Source organism: Erpetoichthys calabaricus, chromosome 7 (assembly GCF_900747795.2).
Source record: "Erpetoichthys calabaricus chromosome 7, fErpCal1.3, whole genome shotgun sequence".
NCBI lineage: Eukaryota > Metazoa > Chordata > Cladistia > Polypteriformes > Polypteridae > Erpetoichthys > Erpetoichthys calabaricus.
The window spans coordinates 70380402-70407761 of NC_041400.2; the positions used below are offsets into that span (position 1 = coordinate 70380402).

Here is a 27360-nt window from a genome sequence, read left to right on the forward strand (position 1 = left end):
CCCTTAACATAGCACTGGCTTCCTCAGTTAGCACGTTTTTGGCTTTTCACAAAAGGGGCAAGCACAGCTGAGTTGTAAAGTTGGTTATGCGATTGCTAAATGTGACACATCCAGAAATTTTCATTCATGTAAAATTACAAGGTCTGGTGAGGAGATCAGCAACTGCAGTTGACAAGTCTGATATGCCCCACAACAAAGTGGCAGAATGTGACACTGGCTTCAATCATAGTGATCGGAGCTCAGGAGACAAAAAGAGAGATAAAGAACTAATGGTATAATTTTCCTCTGAGGGAGGCATGGTGGCGCATTGGTTAGCACAGTTGCCTCACAGCTCAGGTCACATTTCTAGCAACAATCAGATTAACATTGTTGTCAGATGCCCTAGCCCTCAAAAACACCTAAAAGACCATTGCACCATTATAAACTCATCAAACTAATTCTCACTGGCTACAATGCATTTCGCATGGTATGGTAATATAAGCAAATATAAGAATAAACAGTCTGTTTTCTTTGCTTGAACGAATCTGCGTTCAAATCATATATGTGACTGAACATGTGCAACTGTGTGTTTAATTCAATACAACATTCCAATATTGCTGTACTCAATTTATATTTTTTTCTTTTAAAAGATGCCTCATTCATGGTCAAGTACCACGTTGCATCCGTCTTTCTATTTTTACAAAGAAAGCCCACAATTTATTCTTGCATCTGTATTCATTGTCATGTCTGCAATTGCTGTGAAAATATTGAGAGTAAACTGCTGTATGTGCCACTTTGCATGTTCTCACTTCCTCATGTCAAATTCATGCTGGATGTGTACTTCATATTCCATAATGTGTGGGGAGAAAAAAAAACAATACAATGCCATGTCACACTGAGTTTATATAATTTTTTTTACCTAACTGAAATAACTAGCGCACCAACAGTTTGAGTGACGGTATATTCTGAAGACAGACCACGATTCACATCTGGGAATGTTCTGTGATGTCAGTAACAGTTGCAGGAGAGGATTTGTCAAAGTAAAAAAATATGCAAATGCCACCAATTATATTATTTTATTTTAATTAGTTCTTGAGGCTGCAGTTATAATTCCAGTTGAGTTTTTTTAAGCCCAGCTCTTACTACTACTTATCTACTACTACTTGATAAAAGCCTAATCACTGTGTGTTAAATGTGAAACAATTTTATAATTAATGATATAAAATATTGCTTCAATAACAGCTTTAAAAAAGGCTTTTAAGAAAGGCAAAAACAAAAACATTAAAATACTGCAGTGATAATAATAATTCTTTGCATTTATATAGCGCTTTTCTCACTGATAACAGAAATAAAATTCAGGGAAAATAAATATACTTTAATATTCAATGAATACTAATAATTTGATTTTCTGAGTGCCATTTGGGTTAAGAGCAACAGTAAAATATTCACCACAAACACTGCATCAGTTAAAATTTTATGAATGAAACCAACCATTTTGTTTTCAGAAAAATGAGGCAGCTTTTTCACCATAGCATCCAGTTCTGCGATTTTCTTGCTCATTGCTTGGACCTCTGCATTAAGTTCTTTATACTCAGAGTACTGATCATTGAACACAGCTTTATAACGATCTCGCTCTTCAGTACTATGAATGGTGGGGTATTTTCTGTTAGGAGACAGAGAAGATCAGCATTAGGACAGAAACAAAATTTTAATAGGTAAATTTCTAGACAGACTACTCAGTCATCTGTTGGGTGTACTGTCTTGTTTAAGAAAAGAACTAGCCGTCCCCTGCGGCTCCACCCACGCAGTAGTGAAACAGGACAGTGAGGAAGGCCCTGCCCAGTTCTCCACTCCTGAAATCACGCTTCCCCCTCCCCTCGGCCTACAGCCTCTGTCTCGGATTAGAGCGAATATATCACTCCTGCAAGCAAACTATGATTCTTATCGTGATGAAAGAAGTTGCAAAATCAACTGGAATGTTCAAGCAAATTATAGAAAACAATCCAATCTAAATCCATTGAGTAGTTCTCTCGTTCGCTAGCTAAGCGGAGGTAAGGTAAGCCCCGAGGCTTGTGGTCCGCTACAAGTCTCTCGGATTTGAGCAAATAAATCGGTACTGCAAGCAAACTATGATACATAACGTAATGAGAGAAGTCGCAAAATCAACCGGAATGTTCAAGCAAATTATAGAAAAAATCCTGATCTAAATCCGTTAAGAAGTTCTCTTGTGAAAAACGGACAGACATATAGACAGACAGATGTTGGATTTTATATATATTGAGATGATACTGCAGAGATGTAACTGAAATGTGTAAAAAGTTAAGTTTCTGTTAATAAGCATGAAGGTAGAATACTCTAATAAACAACAAGCATAAACTACATAAAAAACTCGAAAACCTCAAAAAAATCTTTTAACTGAATGTTGCAATTGTGGAATCATCTGTAAAATCTCATTTTAGTGTCAGTTTTACTAAACTAATCCAAAGTAAAATTTGCGTGTTTGTGATGCTGTGACTTGAGAGTAGTGATGAACAAAACTACACCCCCCCTCCCCCCCACAGAGACAAAGAAGCACACAGATGTATGGACATACACCTTTCCAAAAATGCTCAAAACATGTTTTCAAAATATTAAAATGTGTTTCTTCAGTTGAAAAGTTAAATTTGCTTGTTTTTCTTTTTTAAGTTAAAATTATGCTCCCTCCATATATGAAGTATAGAAAAAGTAAAAAAAAAATCTGAATCAAAATTATAACAAAGAGCATCGATAAAATGAGATACCATTGCAACAACATAAAATAAAAATCCTATAATTTGTTATTCTAATAGACCCAATTCACCCCTAAACACTGACACCGATACCGTGTGGCTAAAACACTTTCCAGCTTTCTACAAGTACTGCCTCTATTATTTCAGAGGAGTAACCTAGGTTAACTAAAAACACCTGTATTTCAGTCTTTATTACTTAATTAACATCATTTACTCTGTGTTAGAACATCCAAGGTTAGCATTACCTCTAAATGCTGAAAAGGCTTTTGACAGAACTATAAGGAATTTAATCACTGCCACACTGTGCAGGCTCAGGTTTTGACCCTAGGTGCAAACATCTTATATGGTGAATATTAAAGGGAGGATGGAATGTAACAAAAAGGAGAAATAACGTAACATTAAAAAGTATTGTTACCTTAAAATCCAATAGATATTTACCCATAAACAATTTCAACAAATATTAGCATAATTAAACTCAATCTATGGATAAAAGCAATATGTAACTGCACAAAATGTTTCAATTAAAACTGTTCAAGGAAAAAGTAAAAATAAACGTTTACCACAAAAATAATTTTTTTTTGGTACTTACGCTATATAATCTGGCATCACTAAAGGCTTGGGGATGTATCCTGAAGGAATATGCCCATTTAGAATTTCTGGTTTTACCTCCACATCTTTGTACTCTTTGTGAACAACTCTTTGAGGTTTCATTTGCCCATCGGGAACTTCTGAGACCTTGTAAAAAAGCAAAACTTAATATACCTTTAAAACAAATCAATAGGCCTACTAAAGGTAAGTAGCAGGTCTCCAATTAACAAATGCTACAAGCTAAGAAATTGTACTAGAAAAATAGATTAGGAAGGTATCAGGATTTGAGAGAGAGAGAGAGAAGCCTAAATAACACTGTAGAGTAAGCTGCAGTAGATAGACCAGAAAACAAAAAGACCACTTTTCATCACATTAGCATATGTTTGTTTTTATGTATACATAAATACATTAAATCATTCTCACCCCTTACCCCAGTTCAGTGTCTGGGATTGGGGAAACGGGTGGAATCTATTCTGACAACACTGGGCGCAAGGCCATCTCGAGGCATACACATGCATTCACCCACAACCACACTAGGTTTTCATACACTTTATATAGTAATCATTCTTTTGTGTTATCATTATGTTAGTTACAGAATATTACCAATAACCTATTAGATATCTACCATTTAAAGGGGCTCTAACTTACTATGAAAGCAAAGTTAAAATTATTGATAGTTAATGTTAATATGGTTGATTATTTAGTTTCTCTGTTACAGGTACATAATTTCATTTTTATAAGTGATCTGCAAGGTGAAAATGTATATTTCTGAGCATATTGTGACTCTAATAACCACCACCTGTGTGATTTACACACCCTTTTGTTACTTCTTAGTATTCAAATGCTGTCTGACTTATGTTGTTACTGACAGAATAAATTAATTTCTGTTTAATATATTCTGCTTACCCGACCACACAGCCACCTAACAAATACAACAATAGAAAAGATTTAATCTTCTAGGTGCCTGGTGTTTACATTGTGCTTTGAGTCTGTAACATCACATGACAAAGACTCTTTACCAACATCCTGACCCTGTGATATGATTGACATTGGGTGGGTAGGGAAATGCACATCTACCAGCCATGGGTGCTCACCCCTCTGAGGTTTTCCCTGTTCACACACATGCTGCTTGTGACACCAAGCATGCCTCAACATTTGTTATCAGTTTTGCTGACAACACAACAGGAATGAGTCTGATAAAAAATACAAATGATACATCAATACAAATTAATCCATCCATCCATCCATCCTCTTCCGCTTATCCGAGGTTGGGTCGCGGGGGCAGCAGCTTGAGCAGAGATGCCCAGACTTCCCTCTCCCCGGCCACTTCTTCTAGCTCTTCCGGGGGAATCCCAAGGCGTTCCCAGACCAGCCGGGAGACATAGTCCCCTCCAGCGTGTCCTGGGTCTTCTCCGGGGCCTCCTCCCGGTTGGACATGCCCGGAACACCTCACCAGGGAGGCGTCCAGGAGGCATCCTGATCAGATGCCCGAGCCACCTCATCTGACTCCTCTCGATGCGGAGGAGCAGCGGACCCAGCAGACCCCCGTACAAATTAATTATTAATACAAATGTGTCAGCCCACAGGGAAGATTTAAAATTTTTTTTTTAAATTTCTCACTGAATGCTACCAATCACACAGGAAGTTTAACACAAGGAATTACTAAAGAAAACACTTTTCACTGTCAATGGCTCAACAAACACTAACAAACCAACTGCTTCTCCCTCTTCCAGCAAACAATATGGCAACTTCTCTGCCATACCAGTAGAACTGAAAAAATTTTTATCCCTAGAATATTAAACTGTTAACTCACATATCGTGTCTGCTAAACTTGCCACCACCACTTATTTTTCTAATTCAGTGCTTACTGAGAGCAGTGATGTTTTGTTATTTGTAAAGTTTATTTGTTGCATGTTGTATTTTTATATCTAAAACTTATAAAATTTGATGAAGATGCTATTGTATATTTATTAAAATGTATGTTTATTGATATTATTTTGATTACTAATATATATCTGGTGCTTTATGTCATTGTACTATGTCCTGTACTATAACTGTTTTTTTAATGTTTCTGTACCAGGTTAGTAACAAATATGTTTCATTGTATTTCAAGATATATGATAAAATATCTTGAACTGAAGTGATCTGAAGCAAATGGCATGTAATGGTGTTCAGTGGAGACCATGTTTATCATTTTTCTATTAGACATTTTTGAAATTACTAACTTTACAAAAATGTTAATCTATGAAAACGTTTGTGCTTATTACAAAATTATACACCTCACCTCACCTCTCAGGTCTTGTATAACTGATTCACTTGTCAAATTTGGAAAGGTATGATGTTTTTATGCTTAGATCTACAATGTTTTAGCTTTGTTCACAAACAAAGAAGATGAAATTAGAGGAAATTTAAAAATTACAGCAATCAGAAAGAGTTATTTATGACAAATTTTTAAAGCATATATTTGTCTCTTTCTTTTTTTCCCCGATGTTGCGTTGACATCATGGACCAGAAGGCGTGAGCTTATTCAGTGCAAGCAGGAACACGTGGGTAGCCACTTGATGTGTGCTACAACATGCTTGATCTGGAGGTGATCAACGCACATGTACTGTGCAAGGCATGCATGGGGCCACTGAGAAAAGAAGAGTGTTCATGGCTCACCTTGCATCAACAAGCTTCTGTTCCAAGACCGCTGCGTCCCCCAGGAAAGCAAATTCAGTCCGTGGCCTCTTCAATGTAATAGGAACCACAGCATAGAGAGGGGTGAACATGTACACATGTCGTAAATGTAGGAAGGATGGTCCTTTTGTGTGTGGGAACTGTTAACATTTGAATTTGTTGATTGCATAGAGTGCGGAACTGACCACTCTGTACTATTCTTTTCTCTGCATGTCCTGGAGTACAAAAGAAACACCACCATGCACCAAAATGTGGAGACGCTGACGGAGAGGTGCAAAGGGATTTAAGGTGGGCCGGATTTACAAGTTTTTTCATAGGCTTTGGTAATTCTAGTGTTAAACTATAGTTGGTTGACATCTTGATAATGCACCAAAAAAGCTTTGAACTTTTTTGAACATGGTGTCTTAACTGTGCACAACCAGTTTACTATTACTTCACTTTTTTAAACTCATTACAATTGCTTATAATTTTTAATCTTCTGAGTGATGAGTAATATTAAGAAACCACAATGAAGATAAAAATTAAAGGCAAGATCTTACACTCCCATGAGTATTAGAGGTATGACAATAAAACTGAAAATCAAAAAGTATATTTTCCCCTAAGAATGTCTTATTTAATATTTCATGTTTTCTTTGCTGTTTAATGAGTGTAACTCTTTAATTGAGTGTGTGCAAATAGAGTAGCAAATCGACACGGACCTCACATTCTTCTCAAACCTACAGTCAGAAGTTAATGTGAAGTGAATGAAGAAGGAAGGTGTGATCGTGTAAAATTTGGCTACAAAAACTACCTACAACACAAGAATTTAGCATATAACATTTTCAGTAATTGGATCTGAAGATGTGGGTGATTTTCCAAATTTAAAACATTGTCTGAAGCAAAATTCAAATGCCAAATAAATTAAAAGTAAATAGAACCAAAACACGTTATAATTTAAGCCTTAAATAATTATGAATTATGAATGTATTAAGAAGGAAGAATTAAAGCTCCTTATGATTTAGCCTAAACAGAAATCTTTAAAAAGCATGTTCAAGTAGAAACAGCAGTTTACTCATAGTAGATAAAGCTTATATATTAAGAAGTAATAAATAATTACCATTGCATTTTGTCCAGTTATCTGAGTTGACTTCATCTAAAAAAAAAGAAAGCAAGAAAAAGAAAGTCAAAACTACATACTGTATCACTAATAATTAAGTTAACATTGCTGGTATATTCATGCATGTTATTGCCTGAAAAGTCACAAAAAGAGGTTGAAAATGTTATAAATTATACCTGCAACACATAAACATGTCTACTTGACCATTTCAAAAATGTATGTATCATTTGTGCAACTTTTTGTGGCTGATTCACTGATTCAACTGAGTCTGCAAAGCATGAAAAATATTCAGGCAGAATTGCCCTAGGTACTGGATATTGTTGAAGTACCCTGAATAATACAGCTGCGAAGTGTTGTGTGGAAAGACGAAACAGTATCTCTGGAGTGTGAAACTGTGGTGACATGCCCCTTTTCCAAATAGGGAAGTTTGCAAAAGATACGTCACATCCCATATCATGCTGGCAATTTTTGACTTTTATTGAATTTATTTAAAGCATGTAACATTCCATACAATCAAGTCAAACTTAACAAAACTAAACTCAATTCAACCCCCATCCATTAGAAAGGCCAACAGCGAGAGTAAAACTTTTGAGAGTAGCATACAGGGAAAGGAGTCTATTTGCTTATTGTAAAATATTATTGACTAGCAAAATACCCGCGCTTCGCAGCGGCAAAGTACTGCTTTAAAATTTTAAGTAATAAACTGAGGGAAAATGTACCAATAATTATTTGTTAAGGATCTCTTTTGTATCGCCCCTCCGGTTGTAATATAACCAAGCTGTGCGCTGAGTTTACTCTTGAGCATGCAACGTATAGTTGGCCATGTGAAAAGCAATCTTGCCTCAAATCAATGACAACCTTTTGTAGGGTCTGTCCCTGAGACTTATTAATTGTCATTGCGAAGCAGAGCCTTACTGGAAATTGGAGGCGTTTGAATTGAAATGTGAGATCAGGTATAACGGGGATGCGAGGAATAAAAACTCTCTCCCCTGAGCCACCGCCAGTAAAAATAGTTGCCTCAATTAGGTTCTTTTGCAGGCATGTGACCTGTGGTCTCATGCCATTACAAAGTTTCGGTGGCTGTAAGTTTCTCAGCCCCAACCTTCAAAATTAGATTATGCTCAGGAGTGCCTGGAAGATTCAGAGTGTGGACCGAGCTGCAGGCTATGGACATATATATGTACGTAAGTAGGATTCAGTTATCGTTGGGAACCCGTGTACCAAATTTCTTGAAGATGGGCCCATTAAGTAACAAAGACCATTGGAAAGTTCAATATGGTGGCCGACAGTGGTGTCATACCACCGAAATAAGTACGTACATCAGTTTTGGTTAGCGCAGGGAAGCCTCCTACTAAATTTCGTGAAGATGGGGCCATAAATAAGAAAGTTTAACATGGCGGACGTTGCCGACCGTTATGACTGTTACGTGTAGAATTTCGAAATGCAACCTGCTTAACTTTTGTAAGTAAGCTGTAAGGAATGAGCCTGCCAAATGTCAGCCTTCTACCTACACAGGAAGTTGGAGAGTTAGTGATGAGTGAGTCAGTGAGGGCTTTGCCTTTTATTAGTATAGATATATAGATAGAGAGATAGAGACAGACAGACAGACAGACAGACAATCTATATATATATAAAATCCCTATGTGCGTCCAGGTGTCCGTGTGTGGGTGTCTTCTGGTGAAGTGCGTATGCGCGGGGCACGGTGCGATGCACGATATTACTGTCAGAGAAAGTTGCAGGCATTTTACGGAAATACAAACCAGTATTACTGCGAGAGGAAATTAAAGGTACACAATACAGTGACGCATATTACAGCCACATACAAGCCAGTATTACTGTCAGAGGAGATTAAAAGCATATTACCGACGCGCACGCCTGTATTACCGCCAGAGAAAATTAAAGGTATATTACGGACGTACAAGCCAGCGGACGTACAAGCCTGCGGACGTACAAGCCGGTATCCTTCAATAAGGGCGCGCACAAAAAGGCGAGCCTCAAAAGGGCGACCTCAGTTGGGCGCAGCGAATAAAGGCGCGCGTAAATAAAGATCTGCACCTTTGTTGCTCTTCACATATTCCAGAGCCATTTGAACTAAATTATCTATGAACACCTTTATTCGCCGCGCTCAATTGAGGTCGCCCTTTTGAAGCTCGCCTTTTTGTGAGCGCCCTTATTGAATAGAGCCGTACAAGACAGTATTACTGTCACAGAAAATTAAAGACACACAATACACGGCGGCAGCCCACGAAGAACGGTCAGCTCAGCAAGTAAACATCAACAAAAGAAAGGCTGAAAGAAAGAAAAATACGACCAACAAAAAGAATGAGGTCAAAGTCCCTTGCCATTTAATATAGACTGTTCCTACTAATGTTTATGCACTACTGTTCTAGCGCTCGTTATTGTAACGGGCTAAATGACTAGTATATATATATATATATATATATATATATATATAGATATATAGATAGAGATATACCGTCTTTTTCCGAAAATAAGACACTGTCTTACTTTCTTTTTTGGTCCAAAATACGCACTAGGGCTTATTTTCGGGGGAGGACAAAAATAAAAGTATATTTATATATTTTTATTTAATATTTATTTATTTTACACAGAATACAGAAATTAAAATTGATTCAATTACAGTCATGTCATCTTCTTCTGGAACATCATCATAAATCAAGATTTACACCCCTGGAGTCTTCCACAATTCCCTTTTTGTACTCGACGGAATAGCTCTTTCGTTTTGTACTCATTTTAACTGCGGTTAAAAAATTATTCACTTTATAAAAAATAAAATTACGTATGAGGAAATAATCAGACTTACAAGACTGAAATGAACAAACACTGTATCTGCACTGTCGCTCAATGTAGACTGCTGCCTTAACGAACAATTATTTATAGTGTGCGCCAACGACGCGTTCCGTCGCATTCCGCATATGCATGCCCCCCCTCCACCCCCTCCCCACCTCATTCGTCCATACTCTGCGATACGCGCAACGCAGTACAACACAGCACAGCAGAGCAGAGCGGACACAATATTTATGTATTCATGCTGCCTTATGTTGTATTTTTAAGATAAATTCCAAGAATTAATTTGAAATGAACTGTAGAGGTAAACAATGAATTTCTCGGAATATTTTATTTCAAACATTTCTCTGAAATACGAGTATTAGGGAAGCTAAACATACTTAATAAATCAACAGCATTTTTTAACGAATTCTTTTTTTCACATTATTTTAACTAGGGCTTATTTTCGGGGGAGGGCTTATATTACAAAAAGTTCCGAAAATCTCGATAGGGCTTATTTTCGGGGGATGTCTTAATTTCGGAAAAAGACGGTATATATATATATATAGATAGCTTTGCTGTGGCTCAATCTGGTTAAATGGAAAAGAAAGAAAAGAGAAAGCGCACGTTTCTAATATGCTTAATTTCACAATGCTTGTGGGTATACAATATTTTTTGTTGTTCCATTGTCTGTGCAGAATGTTAGACTGAATAATATTGTTAAGTTCGTAGACGTCTTTGTTTTTTGGCCGCAAGAATAGCTCGTTCACTCAGCCAATCGTGATTCTTATAATTGGTTTGAATATTGGGAATACTTTTTTCAACCAATTCTTCTTTTGATGTCACTAAATTGCAGAAGTTATGAGGCAATGAAATTCGCCCTGAGGTCGGATCAACCGGCACCTTTCCGTTCCCAATTTCCAGATTTCTCCAACCCCGTTATTGACAGTTTGCATTATTTGATCGTAAATGCCTTTTTGCTGAAGCGTTAGCTTAGGAATATTTGATTGAACATACGGCAAAAGATCACCCGTGTTGTAATTTTGTTCACAACGCAATTCTACATCGAACGAAGCAGCAGCAGATCGATTCGGTGATGGCATTCCCAATTGATTGAGAACTTTGTTCGCGATTTCTAAGCACAAATCTTCAATCATTATCAACGCTTAGTTGTAGATTTCTGCTGTGAAATCCATGTTTATATTTAAATTTTACTTGCGTATTCGATGGAAAATATCTTCAGCCATGTATGATTTATATTTCTCCCATAACTGTGTTGGAGATGAAGGAGAGTAGGCGGTCAATATGATTGCAAACAATCCACGAATTTGATTTGGATGTGACGTGTTGCACACGTCATTAATGTATACATCCCAGTGTCGGTCGTTCTCCAATAAATTCAGAGCTTGACATGTACTTCGGAAAGTGGCATGTGTAACGCCGTTGAAAATTCTCAATTGCTAGAAAGACGTTGGACCGGGCACATTTACCAACAGCATGTGAACAAAGAAGCATTCATCTTGATTGGGATGCACGGTGTACAGTCTGTCTATCGTAGTTTCTTTGAATATGCCAGGTTGTCCGTTGACTCGCTCTCCTCGCTTGCGTTGTTCAAATGATTTTCTACTCGCATTCCATGTGTAATACGTAGGCACTTCCGAATGCAGCAGTGTATTCGTAAACACGTCATTTTGACATAACGTAAAGAAAGCTGTTAACGTTGTAGTCGGTGGATTCAGGGCTATTTGTTGCACATTTGCAGCTGTGAAATAAACGCGTTGTCCATTTTCTAGATGTACTGCTAAGTGAACAGCATCTGGACTTCGTTCATGTATGGGAAATGAAAGACTTCGCCATACAGTTTCATTGCTGCTTATGTTTCTTCCAGCCTAATACTGTGCGATTTCATCGATATGTATGACCCTATTCCTATCACTTCTTTCTGGTTGCACGCCAAAAAACTGCCATGTCGCTGCCTTTATTCACGTACTTACAAATGTATTTGATCGAAACATTGAAACAGAATCGTAAAATATTTAGTATAGTGTGTGTTGCTTTTACGTCCAACAGATGGCGCTGTGTTTTCAAAAAAAGCATGTTTTTACCTGTCACAGGTGTGACATCTATATAATATGTATATAAAAACATGCGCGTATTCGAATGCAATGTTGTGTCAAAATTTCAAAGCAATCGGTGAAGAACTTTCGGAGATTTAAGGTTTTGAACAAACGAACATTTACATTTTTTATATATATCACTTGGGTCAATACCTAAAGAAATACACACGGCAAATGCAATTGAGAATTCACCAGAATCTGTATGATTTGATTGTTGCTGTGTGTCTTCATAAACTATGGGAGGTTTGTAAGGAAAGAAAGCATGAAGGAAATGAAGCTGCTCTTCGGTGAGGTTGAATTTTTTTATCAGCATTTAAACTGTCATAGACATGAATTACAGCACCATCATAATAGGTACACACCCAGTGAGTCACTCGTTCAGTAGCTGCAGAAGGTAATATTTGAATATGTTTTGCATTTTGTGGAATGGGCATTATAGATATGTCAGGAGTCCACATTAGCAAAACCTTTTGAGGTTGGAAAATTGTATGCGCAGCTAAAATTTCGTTGAATTTGCTCATGTGATCTGTTGATAAATAATCATTATTTACCAACTCATTCATTGCAAAATCTGACAGTGGTAAGATCACTCATTCCATAACACTAAACACAAACACTAAGTAAACACTAACACTAAAAAACGGCAACACCGCCGGGAAGAACACTAAATGAGATAAAGTAAAAGTCTACTAAACTTCTTTATTATAACTGCTTTATTGTAGCAGGTGAGGGGACGCTGGCGCACGCTTGTTGTTGCCACTCCTCCCTGCTAACAACACGTTTCGCAACATTCGCCTTAATTCTGCACTTTCTTATGCTTGTTTTATTTTGTTTATTGTACGTATATAGTTCGTGGATACAGCTGACTCGAATTGCATGGATTTGGCTTAATATTTACAGATTTTATGGACTCCACTTTACTGGGAACAGCCGAGTCTGTGGATCACGGGACGAGACCTACGAACATTTCTTTGTACCTGGCGATCTAGTACCTCGGGATGATCTGTCTCCGTGATTATATTCGCTATGCTGATCTGCTCCCGTTTCATCTTACAGTACTCTTCGACCGGGAACTGATCTGATGTTCATACTAACCTGGCTTATGGCTCCAGGGCGATCATGCCTGAAATTACCAAGCGTTACTGTTTATGGCTGTGTATTGGAACATCCAAATCCTGCTTCCTCCTCCTGCTGCTGTGCTTTCTGCTGCTTGCTATCGTCGCTCACCTACGCTACCACACGTGCCTGTCCTACCAGCTCCGTTGTGCTGTGCTGTGCTGCTTCTACACTGCTATCAGCTAAGTATCACTCACTATTTTAGCACTTTGAGTACTGAGAAAAGCGCTATATAAATGAAATGAATTATTATTATTTATTATTAAACACTAAAGTACAAAAACGAAGTAGAAAGTAACACTAAACCGCAACACCGCTGGGAACACCGGCACACTGCGTCTACTAAACACTAAGAAACACTAAAGGAACAAATACTAATCAGTAAGTACCGCGTCTACTAAACAGTAAATCAGTAAAGGGGAAAGAACTAACCGCGTCAACTGCGGAGCTCTGCTCGGAGCGAAATGAAGTGAATGAAATCAGGTGAATGGGAGGGGAGATGATCACGTGACTCCCCTACCTGCCTTAACTCTCCATCCCTCCACAAACATAGTCTCTCGGATCCCAACTCTCCTTTCGCACACCGCATCTACTAAACACTAAGAAACACTAAGTAGAAACACTAAAGGAAAAAATACTATTCGGTAAGCACCGCATCTACTAAACAGTAAATCAGTAAAGGAGAAAGGACGGCAAGACGGCGTCAGCTGCGGAGCTCAGCTTGGAGTGAAATGAAGTGAATGAAATGAGATGAATGGGAGGGGAGATGATCACGTGACTCCAGCACCCACCTTAACTCTCCGTCCCTCCACAAACACAGCCACACGGATCCCAGCTCTCCTTTATATGTATAGATTAGAACCTGCCAGGTTTTAAAAATGTTTTGAACAGATCCTTTAAGAGAAGAATTAGTTTTTTTTCAATTTCAAATAGTATCGTAGATACTCGCGTATAAGTCGAAAAATTTATGCCTTAAAATTCATTCAAAAAAAACAGTATCGACTTATCCGCGGGGCAACACAATTGTCCATAGAATTTGGGTAATGACATTGTACACTCAACGCTTCACGGTGTTAAGTCACCGGTCATCTGCCGTATCCCATGGTCTTTGAAATAATTATAAGCCAGCAATACTATTGCTAATTAGCTAGTTTTTTTCTAATTTCATTAAATAATTCTTTAAACTGTGAAATACTTGAATTTGAACATTAGCTCTTACAGGTTTTGGATAACAAACATACCATTAGTTGCCACGTGCAACCAGATTTGGAATCAAAAGAACCAAGGCAACGCACGCTATCAATGCGATGCAAGCGCAGCCCGCGATTCAAAAAATTTCTCTGCCTACCTGTTTGTCTCATCTGACAGTAGCTGAAAAGCAGCATCAGGAGAGTGCAGCCTGAAGTAGTCCAGCAGCGGGTGATCTGTCGTGTCCAACAGCAAGCCATGCTGTCTTGTGAAGTCCGGTAGCCAGTTCGGCTCCCACAGATCAATGTCTGGGTATTCCTCCCACGCGAACCTTGCCGTAGCTGCATCGGCTGCGCGAATGCCGGCTTCTCACTCTCTTGCTCGATTCCTGATCACTGTCAATAAAATCCGATTCTGAAAAATCAGAGTCCAACTCAGCTATAATGTGCAAAAACATCATCTGCCAAATGTTTTCTTTTCTGCACTCGCTTCGCTCCCTTGTGACATATCGACGCCATCTTGCCTTTGTTTACATTTCGCAACTCACGCACACGCAAGGATTAGTTGCCAAGTCAACGAGTCTAGCATTTCTCCAAGCACAGAGGGAATGCCAGTGACGTAACAGTGAGTTTTGTTGCCATTAACAGCTGATTGTCGCCCTCTATCTCTGATAGCTGTCAAGTTTTACCCTCAACTTATACGCGGGTCATAACAAATTTTGTAATTTTCGGCTTAAACAATACACTCGACTTATCTGCGAGATCGACTAATACGCGAGTATCTATGGTATATAACATCAGTTACCCAAAGAGGAGAGTTAGGATTCTTTCAGTTGAGCAAGATAAGTCTACGTGCTAATAGACAATTACATTTTGTTTGTCCTTCTCCACTTTAAATCCATCTGGAAGTACCCGAAACACAGCTATTAATGGATTAGGAGTGATTGAGACACCAAGGCTGTCTGATAGGCATTTAAAAATTTGCGTCCAGTATGATGTTAATTTGGTACACACTCAAAACATGTGGCCTAGTGAAGCTGCAGTGTTCACAGGTTGGATCTTGCCCTGAAAATATTTTGGACAGTTTTAAACAAGACTGATGTGCTTGATAAAAATTTTTAAGTTAAATACAGTGATCCCCCGCTATATTGTGGTTCAGCTATTGCGCCCCCGTTACACCGCGGATTTATTAATACTATTATTATTACTAGGGGGCTCCGCCCCCTGCTCACTTCGCTCGCCCACCCCTGGGCTTGGTTTATCGGATAAACAATTTAAAGAGATTGTTATTTTCATGGGAATTGTCACATATGCATTATTTTCATTTTTACTTTAAAACTTTTGTACAAACAATTTGTCCTTTATTTCCTGCTGCTCACGTTGTGAAGGGGGGGTCTGAACGCACGCTAAAGAGATGCGATTGGTTCAGCTGGTGTCTTGCTGCTGCTGCTGCTGGCCAGCTGTGTGTTGTGCTTGTCACGCTTTGCGTCAATCACTTAAAAGCCCGTACAGCAGCTGTCCTTTTGCCACTTCACATCTCTGCCACTCTCTTTGTGAAGGGGGGGAGCTGAACGCACGCTAAGAAGAAGTGGACAGATCAGCTACTGGCTTTATGCTGCTTCTACCAAGATGCCTGTTCTGCTTGTCGCTCTGCGCGTTCTGAAGGAGGAAGGGGTGGGGGGTGAGGGCTGAATGCACGCTAAGGAGAAGTGCTCTGATCATCTGCTGGGTTTCTGCAGCTGCTGCTGGCAAGCTGTGTATTCTGCTTCTCACCAAAAGCATTCAAACAACTGCTAGATTAGATGTCAGAGAGCTTGTTGTAAATTGTTTGTAAGTAGGGCGTGTCATCAAAGTGTCTGTCCAAGATGATCTGGTCTCGATTGCTTGGCTCAAACCTCCTCCCCCCCGCTCCACGGAGGCGCACTATGCTCTTGCCACTTCGTGTTGTGAAGGGGGGAAGCTGAATGCACACTAAGGAGAACACTTTGTGCTGCTTCTGCCAAGATGCTTGTTCTGCTTGTCGCTCTGTGCGTCAGTCATTTAAAAGCCTGTACAGCAGCTGTCCTTCTGTCTCACTGCCTTGTCTTGCGTGACGTTAAAATGTTTTATAATAGAGAGATGTTACTCATATCCTTAGCCCGACATCCACATATCATATGTGTTTACAAAGTGTGTTTTAATAAGTTTACATGTGTTTAAAGCATGTGGGAGGGGTATTTTAAACTATAAAAAAAAAATGTTTATTTATATGGTCTTTCTATATCGCGGATTTTCACCTATCGCTGATGGGTCTGGTACATAACTTCCGCGATAGGCGGGGGATCACTGTAATTGAATGCTTTGCACATTTGGAGCTAGAGTGAATTCTGTGCATGGCTGCCTTCCACTCCTTTTCTAAAATGCTGAGTAAGAAATCCTATTCCCAATGTGCTTTGGAATCTTTAAAAGAAAGGGACTTTAAAATGGTTTTATATATTATAGAAATGGGGAAATGGGAAACTAAATTTAGACTGTAATTGTTCAAAGGATGCAAAGATATTATTTATACAAATCTCTAAATGATTTAATACCATACGTTTTCCAAACATTAAAAACTGTGTAAGTTTGAGAGGGTGGAAAAAAGTGGTTATCATGTAGAGGTGCAACAAATAAAATATTCTCTAACTTGAACTGCTTCCTACATTGGTTCTATATTCTGAGTGAATGAAGGCAATTGGGTTGTTAGTATACTGACGATACCTTGTATTTACTCGTGTACAAAGCAAGGAATATAAAGATGTACTGCAGGATTTCATTTCTAATGCAGACCAAGCTAGTGTTTTCTCATCTATTTGCGTCACTGTACATGTTTTTATACCTTATATGTTTGCCGCCCAGTAATAAAATTGAAAATTAGGTACAGCAATGCCGCCTTCTGATTTAGGTCGTAGTAGGATTGCCCTTTGGATGCATGGATATTTCGAATTCCAAATAAATGAGGTTATGATTAAATCTATTTTATTAAAAAAATGATTTGTTAGTGTACAATGCATCCGGAAAGTATTCACAGCGCATCACTTTTTCCACATTTTGTTATGTTACAGCCTTATTCCAAAATGGATTAAAATCATTTTTTTTCTCAGAATTCTATACACAACACCCCATAATGAGAACGTGAAAAAAGTTTACTTGAGGTTTTTGCAAATTTATTAAAAATAAAAAAATTGAGAAAGCACATGTACATAAGTATTCACAGCCTTTGCTCAATACTTTGTTGTTGCACCTTTGGCAGCAATTACAGCCTCAAGTCTTTTTGAATATGATGCCACAAGCTTGGCACACCTATCTTTGGTCAGTTTCGCCCATTCCTCTTTGCAGCACCTCTCAAGCTCCATCAGGTTGGATGCACCTATATTTTATATATATATATATATATATATATATATATATATATATATATAAAGTATGCATATACACACATGTATATGTAAATATACATATGTAAATATGTATATGGACATATATGTAAATATATATAAATATACATACACACACAGACACAAAAGTCTCACTACAAATAGGCCAAATTGCAGGTACAGTCTTTTTTGCCTTGTCAGGACATGATGTGACTCACAATTGTGTTTAAAAAAGAGCCGGGATCTTTTTCTGCTTCATCCGGAAAACTAAAAATGTAGACAATGCTGTGAATATCCACTCTTTAATTTACCAGGTTACAAGAGGCTGTATCTAAATTTGACCTAGCGTAAGAATAATGGTGTAAAATGTGGCAAATTTAGCAGATGTTAAAGGTGAAATAACTTGGGGAAAATGCAAATGTGGTAATTTTTAAATAGAATCTCGTTTCATTCTGAGAAGCGACATCAGATTCATTTTAGATTGTAATTCATTGACACGTTACAATGAAGTCTCCAGGTTTTGAGGCATTCGATCCATGTATGCAGTAAGCTGCTGATACCCCGGCGTCTGATTTGAAGTCCTCTCCAATTATTTGAGAGATCAGTTCAGCAATGAATTTCACTGGGTTTGGGCTTTCACAGTTTTCAGGGAGACCTTCAATTTTCATATTATTTCTTCTATATCCGCCTTCCAACACAGTTAGTCTGTCTCCAAGCACTAAGCATTTGGATTTAGTAGCCGTTGCTTTTTCATCAGCAGTGGAAGCAAATTGTTCAACTATTTCATTATCAATTGTTCAACTGTTTCAATGCAAGTTGTGAACATTTGCTTACTGTCTTAAAGCTGAACATCAAGTGCTCTAAATTTATTTTCAAAACTACTCGCATTTTCCTGTATTTTGTCAAGCATACCTTTAAAGGTTGCCTCAAAGCTATTACTTAAACGTTTCTCTGAGTCTTTAATATCCTGAAACAGCTTCACATTTATCACGTTTATGTCCTTTATATATCTTTCCTTGTATCATTTGTGATCTTCTTTATATTACACTTTATCTCATTTATGTCCTTCCCGAGTGTTGTAGTTATTGCGGTGATCACTGAGGTGATTGATACCTTTGGCTAGGACTGCTCATTTCAGTCTTCTTTAAGCTCTGCTGGTGGAGTAGCAAGCCCAGTGGGAGTTGGTGGCTCGCGGTGGGTAGTTGACAGTGCAGAAAATATGGCCATTTTCAGTTTCAATGAACCTTCTGGAATCAACGAGGTCTCCTGGCCTGACTCGCTAGCACTTTTGCTCCCACTTTCGCTCTCAGCTGGAGGTGATGCTGTGGTATCAGGTCCCGGGAGATCCATTCTCCGTTTCAGGTCAGTCTCTGCTAGGCCATAGCTTGAACTTGAACTTGAGCCCTGTTTAGACTTGGATGAAGCTTTAGCTGTGTTTTACATTTCTTTCTAAGCCTTTTTTCTGCCAGTCATGCTTATAATATACTTACAAATACATACTCGAGTTGAGTAAAAATACAGGATACTTCGGGGATGATAAAAAAAAAAAAAAAAAAGAAGTTAAAACAACACCGCTGCTAACGGAGTTCCAACTCAGACATCCATCTCCCTAGACGGACAAGACCGAATTTGACAATTTTCATCGAAAAGATAATAAAGTGGAGCTAAATCATTGAATTTTTCTAATCTGGGGACCTGAGGATGATGTTGTGCTTTTTGTTTAATTTAATACAATCATACACTAGAGCAGTTTGCACACTCCAAGAAAAGGACTACTTGCTTAACAATCCAAAATGAATTAATTTTAATTTCTAACTATCTTGGGTTGGGGTTGAATTTTGTTTTGTTTTGTGCTTTTGTTGGTTTTTCTGCTTTGCTTGGAATTGTTGTATCTGTTATTATTTGTCTGGTTTAGTAGCATGCCATTGTAATGCTATGGTTTTCAAAATAAGACAAAATAAAAATAAATCTCCATATATTGTTCATAATAAAGGTTAAGACATAATATGGTCAAACATTTTCATAGTCTTTTGGTAATAAATAAAAAATATCATTTATAGAAGCAGAAATTATACTCAGGTTACATACTTTACAATCAGATGTACAGGTAGTCCCCAGGTTACAGACATCCGACCTACGACATACGAACAGGGCCGCAGCTGCGACGCATGCGCCTCAGTAACTGCCGCTCTGTCATCTTTGGCCCGGGGACACTGCAAGCGGTGGCTGGACGGAGGCTTGAGGGGGTTGATTTCGCTGCTCGCGCAGTGTAGTGTCCGTCGGGCAGCTCCCGGCGGCAAGCAGTTTCAGTGCCCGCCCACCACACATGGCTGCCCCGTTCGTTCTAGGTGGGCGGCTGGTAATGCTGCAAGTAGTGACCCTGTTGTGGCTGAACGGAGGCCATTGAGGGTGAATAGGGAAGCAGGGAGTAGCATTGTAGTGTGCCTCAGATGGCTGCGTGTTGAATGGGGGCGGTGGTACGGCAAACACTGCAGGCAGCATACTGTAGTGGAGGTGACTGTGATGTGGGCTGGTGATGAACTGCCCCTCGCTGCCCGCATTCATTCTCAATAGCAAGCCTGCTTGTACTGTTACGCACATAGCAGGAAGTTGTCTCTTGTCAGTACAGGGTGGTCCAGATCTAATTCTGCAGATCCAGATCATCTGGATGACTTTGATTTATGCGGGGACGATTCCAGTTCGGCGCAAAGACGATTCTTCGTGTCATCAGTTCGCACACTTCTCGATGGTCTGGGATTTTTCTGGTGACTTTCTATGTAATAAACTGAATAAGTTATAGCGTAATGAAAATTGCATAATTAGATCTGGACCACCCTATACATCAGACGTGTTTACGACTGGTGCCTTCCTGTTGTGATAGATGTACAGTGCTGTGCAGAAGAGCTCATCTTAACCTTTTGTCTTCACCCTTCAAGAATGTCTCTGAAACACAAATCTGATGCAAGTGCTGGTGCTACAGTAAAGAAGAGAAAAACCATCACCATTGAAAATAAAGTAGAAATAATAAAAAGGTCAGAAAGAGGTGAAACTCCATCATTCATTGGCAGAGCACTTGGTTACAGTCGGTCAACAATAACATTTATTAAAATAATGTACCTGTTCCGACTTACATACAAATTCAACTTACAGTAAGTACAAACCTACAGTCCCTATCTCGTATGTAACCCAGGGACTGCCTGTACTGTAAACAATGACAATCTTTAAGGACTTTAAAGTTAAACTTTTGCTGCTTTGTTTGTAACAGACTGAGATGGTTTGGGAACTTCCTTTATGATGTGTGCTAGGCAAGGCCACGAGGGAATGATACAGAACAGACTCAGGACGTGCTGAAATAATTATATTTCTGTCAATATGGTAACACTCAACAGTAAAGTACAAAAAAAAAAAACATTTATCATGATTCAAACTTGTCTAATATACAACATGTTTGAATGTGCTAGAAACCTGTTTCTTATGTCTTTCTGGACTCTTGATTGCAACTACCTTTAATGGAAATTAAATAAAATAATTAACATGATTTTCTGCCTTTTTGAATTGTTACAGCAAAAACTTCCCAGATATTTTAGGCAGTTTAACTATCCATATACCAGAAGTAAGAACCAGACATCTTACAGGAGCACATGAAAATGATAGGATTCATGTCAGCAGTACTTATACCCTAAAAATGACTGCTATTTTAGCAGATAAAATAGACAGCAGATAAAACACTGTCTATGAACAAAGTATTAAATTGGTTAAAAATATATATGTTTAAAAGATAAATTGCATTCTTCAGAGCAAAAAGTATTTCTCATGTTAGGACTACCAATATACAAAATCACGTTGACACATTTAATCTTGCAAATTAAGCTGAAATAATGCAGTGAAATAGAAAAAAAATTGATATCTTACTTAAATGACAGTGTTCATTGATGTATCATCCTATACATACTGTTCACATGCTGCTGAAAAAGTAACCAATCTTCTAAACTATTTAATTATTTTGATTCTAAACTTTCAAGCTGATATACAAAACAGCATAAATCATACCAAAACAAAATAAACAAATTCAACACCTTTGAACAATCTGCTATAAAGTAGAAATCAAAACTGTGAGATTTAAAATGTATTGATGACCTTTTAAAATATAAAAGGTAACGTTACGGATGTGCAGGGCATTCCTTGCCAACATACCCAGCTTGTTCATAGTCTATACCTGTGCAGGAAACAGGTGGATAACCTGTTACCAATTTATGAGTATAAATATTCCCTCTCACACTAAAATCCAACAGTATGGCAGACATTTTCCAAAAACCAAACCAAAATGAGGACAAAATAACGTGTAAAACAAGTCAATGATATAATTATAAAGAAGCATATATTTGAGGAAGGGGATAAGATAATCGAAAAGATCTTTTTAACTGAACATATCTCATGGCTAGGGTTGCAGAGCATACTGGTACTGAAAAAGTATCGAAAAGCTAAATTTTAAAAATTGTACAGTACCAGTATTTTGGGAATCTTGGTAACAGAAGTAAACAGTAGTTTTAAAAAAACCTTTTGCTCAGCATTTTGTTCTTCCTGCTCTGTAATTTACTGTAGACTCTGTGAGAAAAAAACCCTCCCCCGGTCCCTTGCAACACACTAGATCAGTGTTTTGTAAATTATGGGTTGCGAATGTTTGTGATGGGTTATCATATGATTGTGTAGATGAAACTGTGGTGCTAGACTGAAATGTCAAAAATGAAAACAACTCCTCTATAGCTCATTGAATGTTAGCTGTTATGGCAAACTTTGATTCCAAATCTGTAGCAGAGGTGCAAAACACATTTGTATTAAGTTTCATTTGCCTCAACAGGGAACAATTCCTACTTGTCACACTATATAAGTGGTCTGATAAATGTCCATCAACTAGTATTGTGAATTAGGTGTTTGTTACACACGCAGGTTAGTTAGACTGGTTATAACTAATTGGTCCAAAGTGTGTGTGTAAGAATGTGTTCACCCTGAGATGAACTGCCACCTAATTCAGGGGTTGTTCCTGCCTTGCGCTCAGGTTTGGATAGATACAGTTTTAACTTCTTCTTTCGGCTGCTCCCGTTAAGGGTTGCCACAGCGGATCATCTTTTTCCATATCTTTCTGGCCTCTGCATCTTGCTCTCTCACCACATCCATAAACATAATCTTAGGCCTTCCTCTTTTCCTCTTATCTGGCAGCACTATCCTTAACATTCTTCTCCCAATATACTCAGCATCTCTCCTCTGCACATGTCCAAACCAACACAATCTCGCCTCTATGACTTTGTCTCTCAACCGTCCAACTTGAGCTGACCCTCTAATGTACTCACTTCTAATCCTATCCATCCTTGTTACACCCAGTGCAAATCTTACCATCTTTAACTCTGCTAACTCCGCCGACGCCTGGTCCCAAGCCCAGGGTGAGAAAGGAGGAGGGTGGTCGGCCCGCCACGCCGATCAGATTCGGGAAACCAAAGAAAATAGGCAAGAAACCGCATGGATATACGACTTAATCACTTACGAATAAATGCTACCGCATCCGGGGCAGCCGATGCGCCAGCCTTGGGGACCAGGGATGCTGGTGAGAAGTGTGCTACTGGCCAAAGACCCAAATTAATTACACCAAAATCGGAAATACGAATCGCCGCGTGGAATGTGTGAACGGGACATCACGACGGTCAAAAAGAAATTATTGCCAAGGAATTATCGAAATGAAAATATTGATCTGTGCGCTATCAGAACTGCGGCTCATGGAATCCGGGACAATGAAGGTCGATCCGCCAACAATCGACGAGACGATGACGCTGACGCTATTCTATTCCGGTGGTGACAAATGAGAGGTTGGTGTTGGCTTTATGGTTGATCGACGGACTGCCGCTAGTGTTATCGCATTCCAACCGATATCTGAGCGCCTGGCTGTTATCACTATCGATGGAACGATCAAGACCTATATCGTATCCGCCTACACTCCAACCGAGACCAGCCCAGACACGAAAAAGGACGAATTCTACGATCAGCTGCAACACACACTGGATACGATACCCCAAACCGAATTAATCATACTCGCGGGCGACTTTAATGCACACACGGGTGCAGATCAAACCGGATAGGAAGAAACAATGGGCAAATTCGGACATGGGGAAACCAATGACAACGGAGTACACCTTTTATCTTTTGCAGCATCAAACAACTTGACTGTCGGCAACAGCATCTTTCGTCACCCCCTTAAACATCAACTCACGTGGCGAAATCCATCCAGCAATGATGCGGCGATATTGGACTACGTTCTGGTCAACACCAGATTCAGATCAACGCTCAAAGATGTACGTGCGATGCGTGGACCCGACTGTGGATCGGACCATTATCTTATCCGAGCGAAATTGCGAATGAAATTACAAAAAGTGAAGAAAAAGGCGTCACCACCAACTAGGAGGAACTGGGCCTGTCTACGAGACCCAGCTACCGGACGAGAATTTCAAATCGCATTATCCAACAAATTTGCAGCACTCACAATACCGGGCGATAGCGAGGCAGAAGAAAAACAACTATCGGAGTCCATTTTGGGGTGTGCAATGGAGCTGTGCCCACCCATCCGTCGATGGACGCAGCAATGGATTTCGGATGATTGTCTTGACCTCATCGACCAGCGAAAACGAATGAAACACGTTGATTTCGAGCAGTACCGACGATTAAACAAAGAAGTTCGACAGAAAATGAAATCAGAACGGGAAGCGCACTGGAATAGCATTACGGCCGACATGGAAGAAGCAGCGTCGAGACACGAGTACCGGACGCTGTACCAGACAATCTGACGGTTAGGCGGCAAAACTACATCAACGAATGACAATATTAAAAAGTCGGATGGAAGTTTCGTGAACTCTCCTCATGAGCGCCTGCAGCGGTGGAGAGAATTCTTTCACCAGCTGTACAACCATGATCCGCCACAAGGTCCAGTGCCCGAACCACCGATTATCGAGCAGCCGATGAATCAGTTTCCCGATACCGAACCAACAATCAACGAGGTGAAGACGGCAATAAAATCCCTGAGAAATGGTAAAGCACCGGGAGGAGATCAAGTAACCGCATAGATGATTAAAGCTGGAGGAGACGTCTTATTACAACAACTCCACGTTCTCGTAACGCATATATGGCATTCGGACCGCGGTTCATCGGCGTGGAAGAAAGCGATTGTTGTGCCTATTTTGAAGAAAGGTGACAGTCGGGAATGCAAGAATTATCGCGGTATTAGCCTCCTCTCGATTGTCAGCAAAGTTTTTATGAAAATCATACAATCGAGGCTACAGAAACATCGAGAGCAAACGAGTCGGGAAGAACAAGCTGGATTTAGACCACATCGAGGATGTATCGACCAGATATTCACTCTCCGTCAGATAACGGAAGAAAGAATTCGATGTGGTAAACGAACTGTTATCGTCTTCATCGATTTCAAATCTGCCTTCGATTGCATCGATCAGACCAGTTTGTGGAGAGCCCTAGAGATCGAACATGTGCCGCTGAAAATCATTCATCTTCTTCAAGTATTGTACGACGGCTCAACCAGCAGTGTCCGTATCCGGAATGACATGTCTGAGGAGTTCCCGATTCGAACTGGAATCCGGCAAGGAGACGTCGCCTCGCCACTTCTTTTCAACATTGTGATCGACGAGATTATGCGAGAAGCATTCGATGGGCGACACGGAGTTCAATACGACGATACAAACTTCTTAACCGATCTGATGTTCGCCGATGACAGTGCTGTTTTCGCCGACATGGATACTGAAACAACGGACACTTTGTATGACATTTCCCGCATTGCACAGTCATACGGATTGAGAATCAACGTGGATAAGACCAAAGTACTTACAACAGATGGATCGGAAGCCAGAGTTTACCTTGAAGGAACTCGAATCGAGCAGGTACCAAAGTTCAAGTACTTGGGATCATTGATCACGGAGAAGAAAGCAGTGTCGGCAGCCGAAGTTCACAGCCGGATCGGCCAAGCAACAGCAGCATTCGACTCACTCAAGTGGTGCATATGGAAGCGGGCGAATATTACCATCAAAACCAAAATATGCCTATATAGGACGCTGATCCTTCCAATTTTTCTTTACGGATCGGAAACATGGACATTGCTCAAGCCGGACCTCAACAAGTTCGAGGCCTTCCAAATGCGATGCTTGAGACAGATTCTCCGTGTCTCACTCTGCGACCGCCTCCGAAACGAGACAATCAGAGAAAGGTGCGATCAACAGGCATCGATCGCGGAGGAAATTCAAAAACGTCGATTAAGATGGTTCGGCCACGTCTGTAGGATGGATGGAAATCGACTACCGCACAAACTCCTATGGAGAAAACGTCCTCCCGATTGGAGGATACAACAACAAGCACCGAAGATGACATGTTTCGTAGAGAACGACCTAAAGAACCAGCGACTGACAACAATCGAAGCAAGAACCATCGCAACCAATCGACTAGCATGGAAGAGTGTGGTGAACAGAGCACGGAATCCAGCGGCACCAACAGCAGCGTATTGGCTAAGAGGTCGACCTCCTTTCCAAACGCCAGGTATGGAATAAAGAGAGAGAAGAAGAACTCTGCTACCTCCAGCTCTGTCTCCTGCTTTCTGGTCAGTGGTACCGTCTCCAACCCATATAACATAGTTGGTCTCACTAATGTCCTGTAGACCTTCCCTTTCACTCTTGCTTATATCCGTCTGTCACAAATTATTCCTGACACTCTTCTCCACCCATTCCACCCTGCCAGCACTCTCTTTTTCACCTCTCTTCCACAATCCCCATTACTCTGTACTGTTGATCTCAAGTATCCATATTACTAAACGAGAATGGTAAACCGGATATGGACGCAGGGACCTGCCCATGGACGCAAAAGACATAGTGCGCAAGTGCCACACAAAGCCCCCCCCCCCCCCAGAGTGAAACGGGAGAGACTACGCACATGCGCAGGTGCCACACAACCACCAAAATCTCCCCCCCCCCGCACCAGAGCAAAATGGGAGAGACTACGAACCGTCAGAGTAGGAAACAAAGTAAAATGTCATAAAGAGGTTAAAGAACAGGGACAAACACATGGAGAGCAGGTTACAGAACAAAGCCCCCCTGCCCAGAGTAAAACGAGAAAGACTACGAACCGTCTGACATGCCGCAAGCAGGATAAAGCGAGGTCAGTAATAAAACACAGAGTAGGAAACAAAGTAAAACTTTATAAAGGGATTAAAGAATGGGGACGAACACATGGAGAGCGGGTTACAGATGATGAAAACTGGAATGCAACAGCTTCAAAAAAACCTAGGCACGAAACACATGCATACCGAGATACAGAATATAAAGGCAGAAACAACGACAGTTAAACGCGTGGACAGATCTAATGAACGTGGACGCCTACAACGCGCGTCTCAAACTGCGTAGGCAAAGCAGGCATGGATTCAACACGACACAGCTCGAGTGACCGAGATACAAACACGTGCCTGTCTGGATATAATTAATGAACACAGGCGCCTACAACGTGCGTCTGAAATGCCGCAGACCAGGCAGGCATTGCTCCAAAAAGAAAGAGCTCGACTAAACGAAATACGAAGTGAAACGGGAAACACTACAGAGTCCGCAGTGCTCC

General features: G+C 39.8%; 2 protein-coding genes across 3 annotated transcripts in view; both read right to left on the minus strand.

Moving 5' to 3' along the window:
- The window catches only part of LOC114644881 (MARVEL domain-containing protein 2), a 200636-nt gene that overhangs the window by 111582 nt on the left and 61694 nt on the right, over positions 1–27360 (minus strand). The window lies entirely within an intron of this gene.
- LOC127528846 (MARVEL domain-containing protein 2-like) overlaps positions 1–27360 on the minus strand; it is a 56637-nt gene that overhangs the window by 3212 nt on the left and 26065 nt on the right. The window contains exons 4-6 of the mRNA XM_051930097.1: positions 7111–7146; positions 3337–3482; positions 1471–1642 (exon numbers count right to left, since the gene is read on the minus strand). Of these exons, the coding sequence (XP_051786057.1) occupies positions 1471–1642; positions 3337–3482; positions 7111–7146 (354 nt within the window). The remainder of the gene's footprint in view (positions 1–1470; positions 1643–3336; positions 3483–7110; positions 7147–27360) is intronic.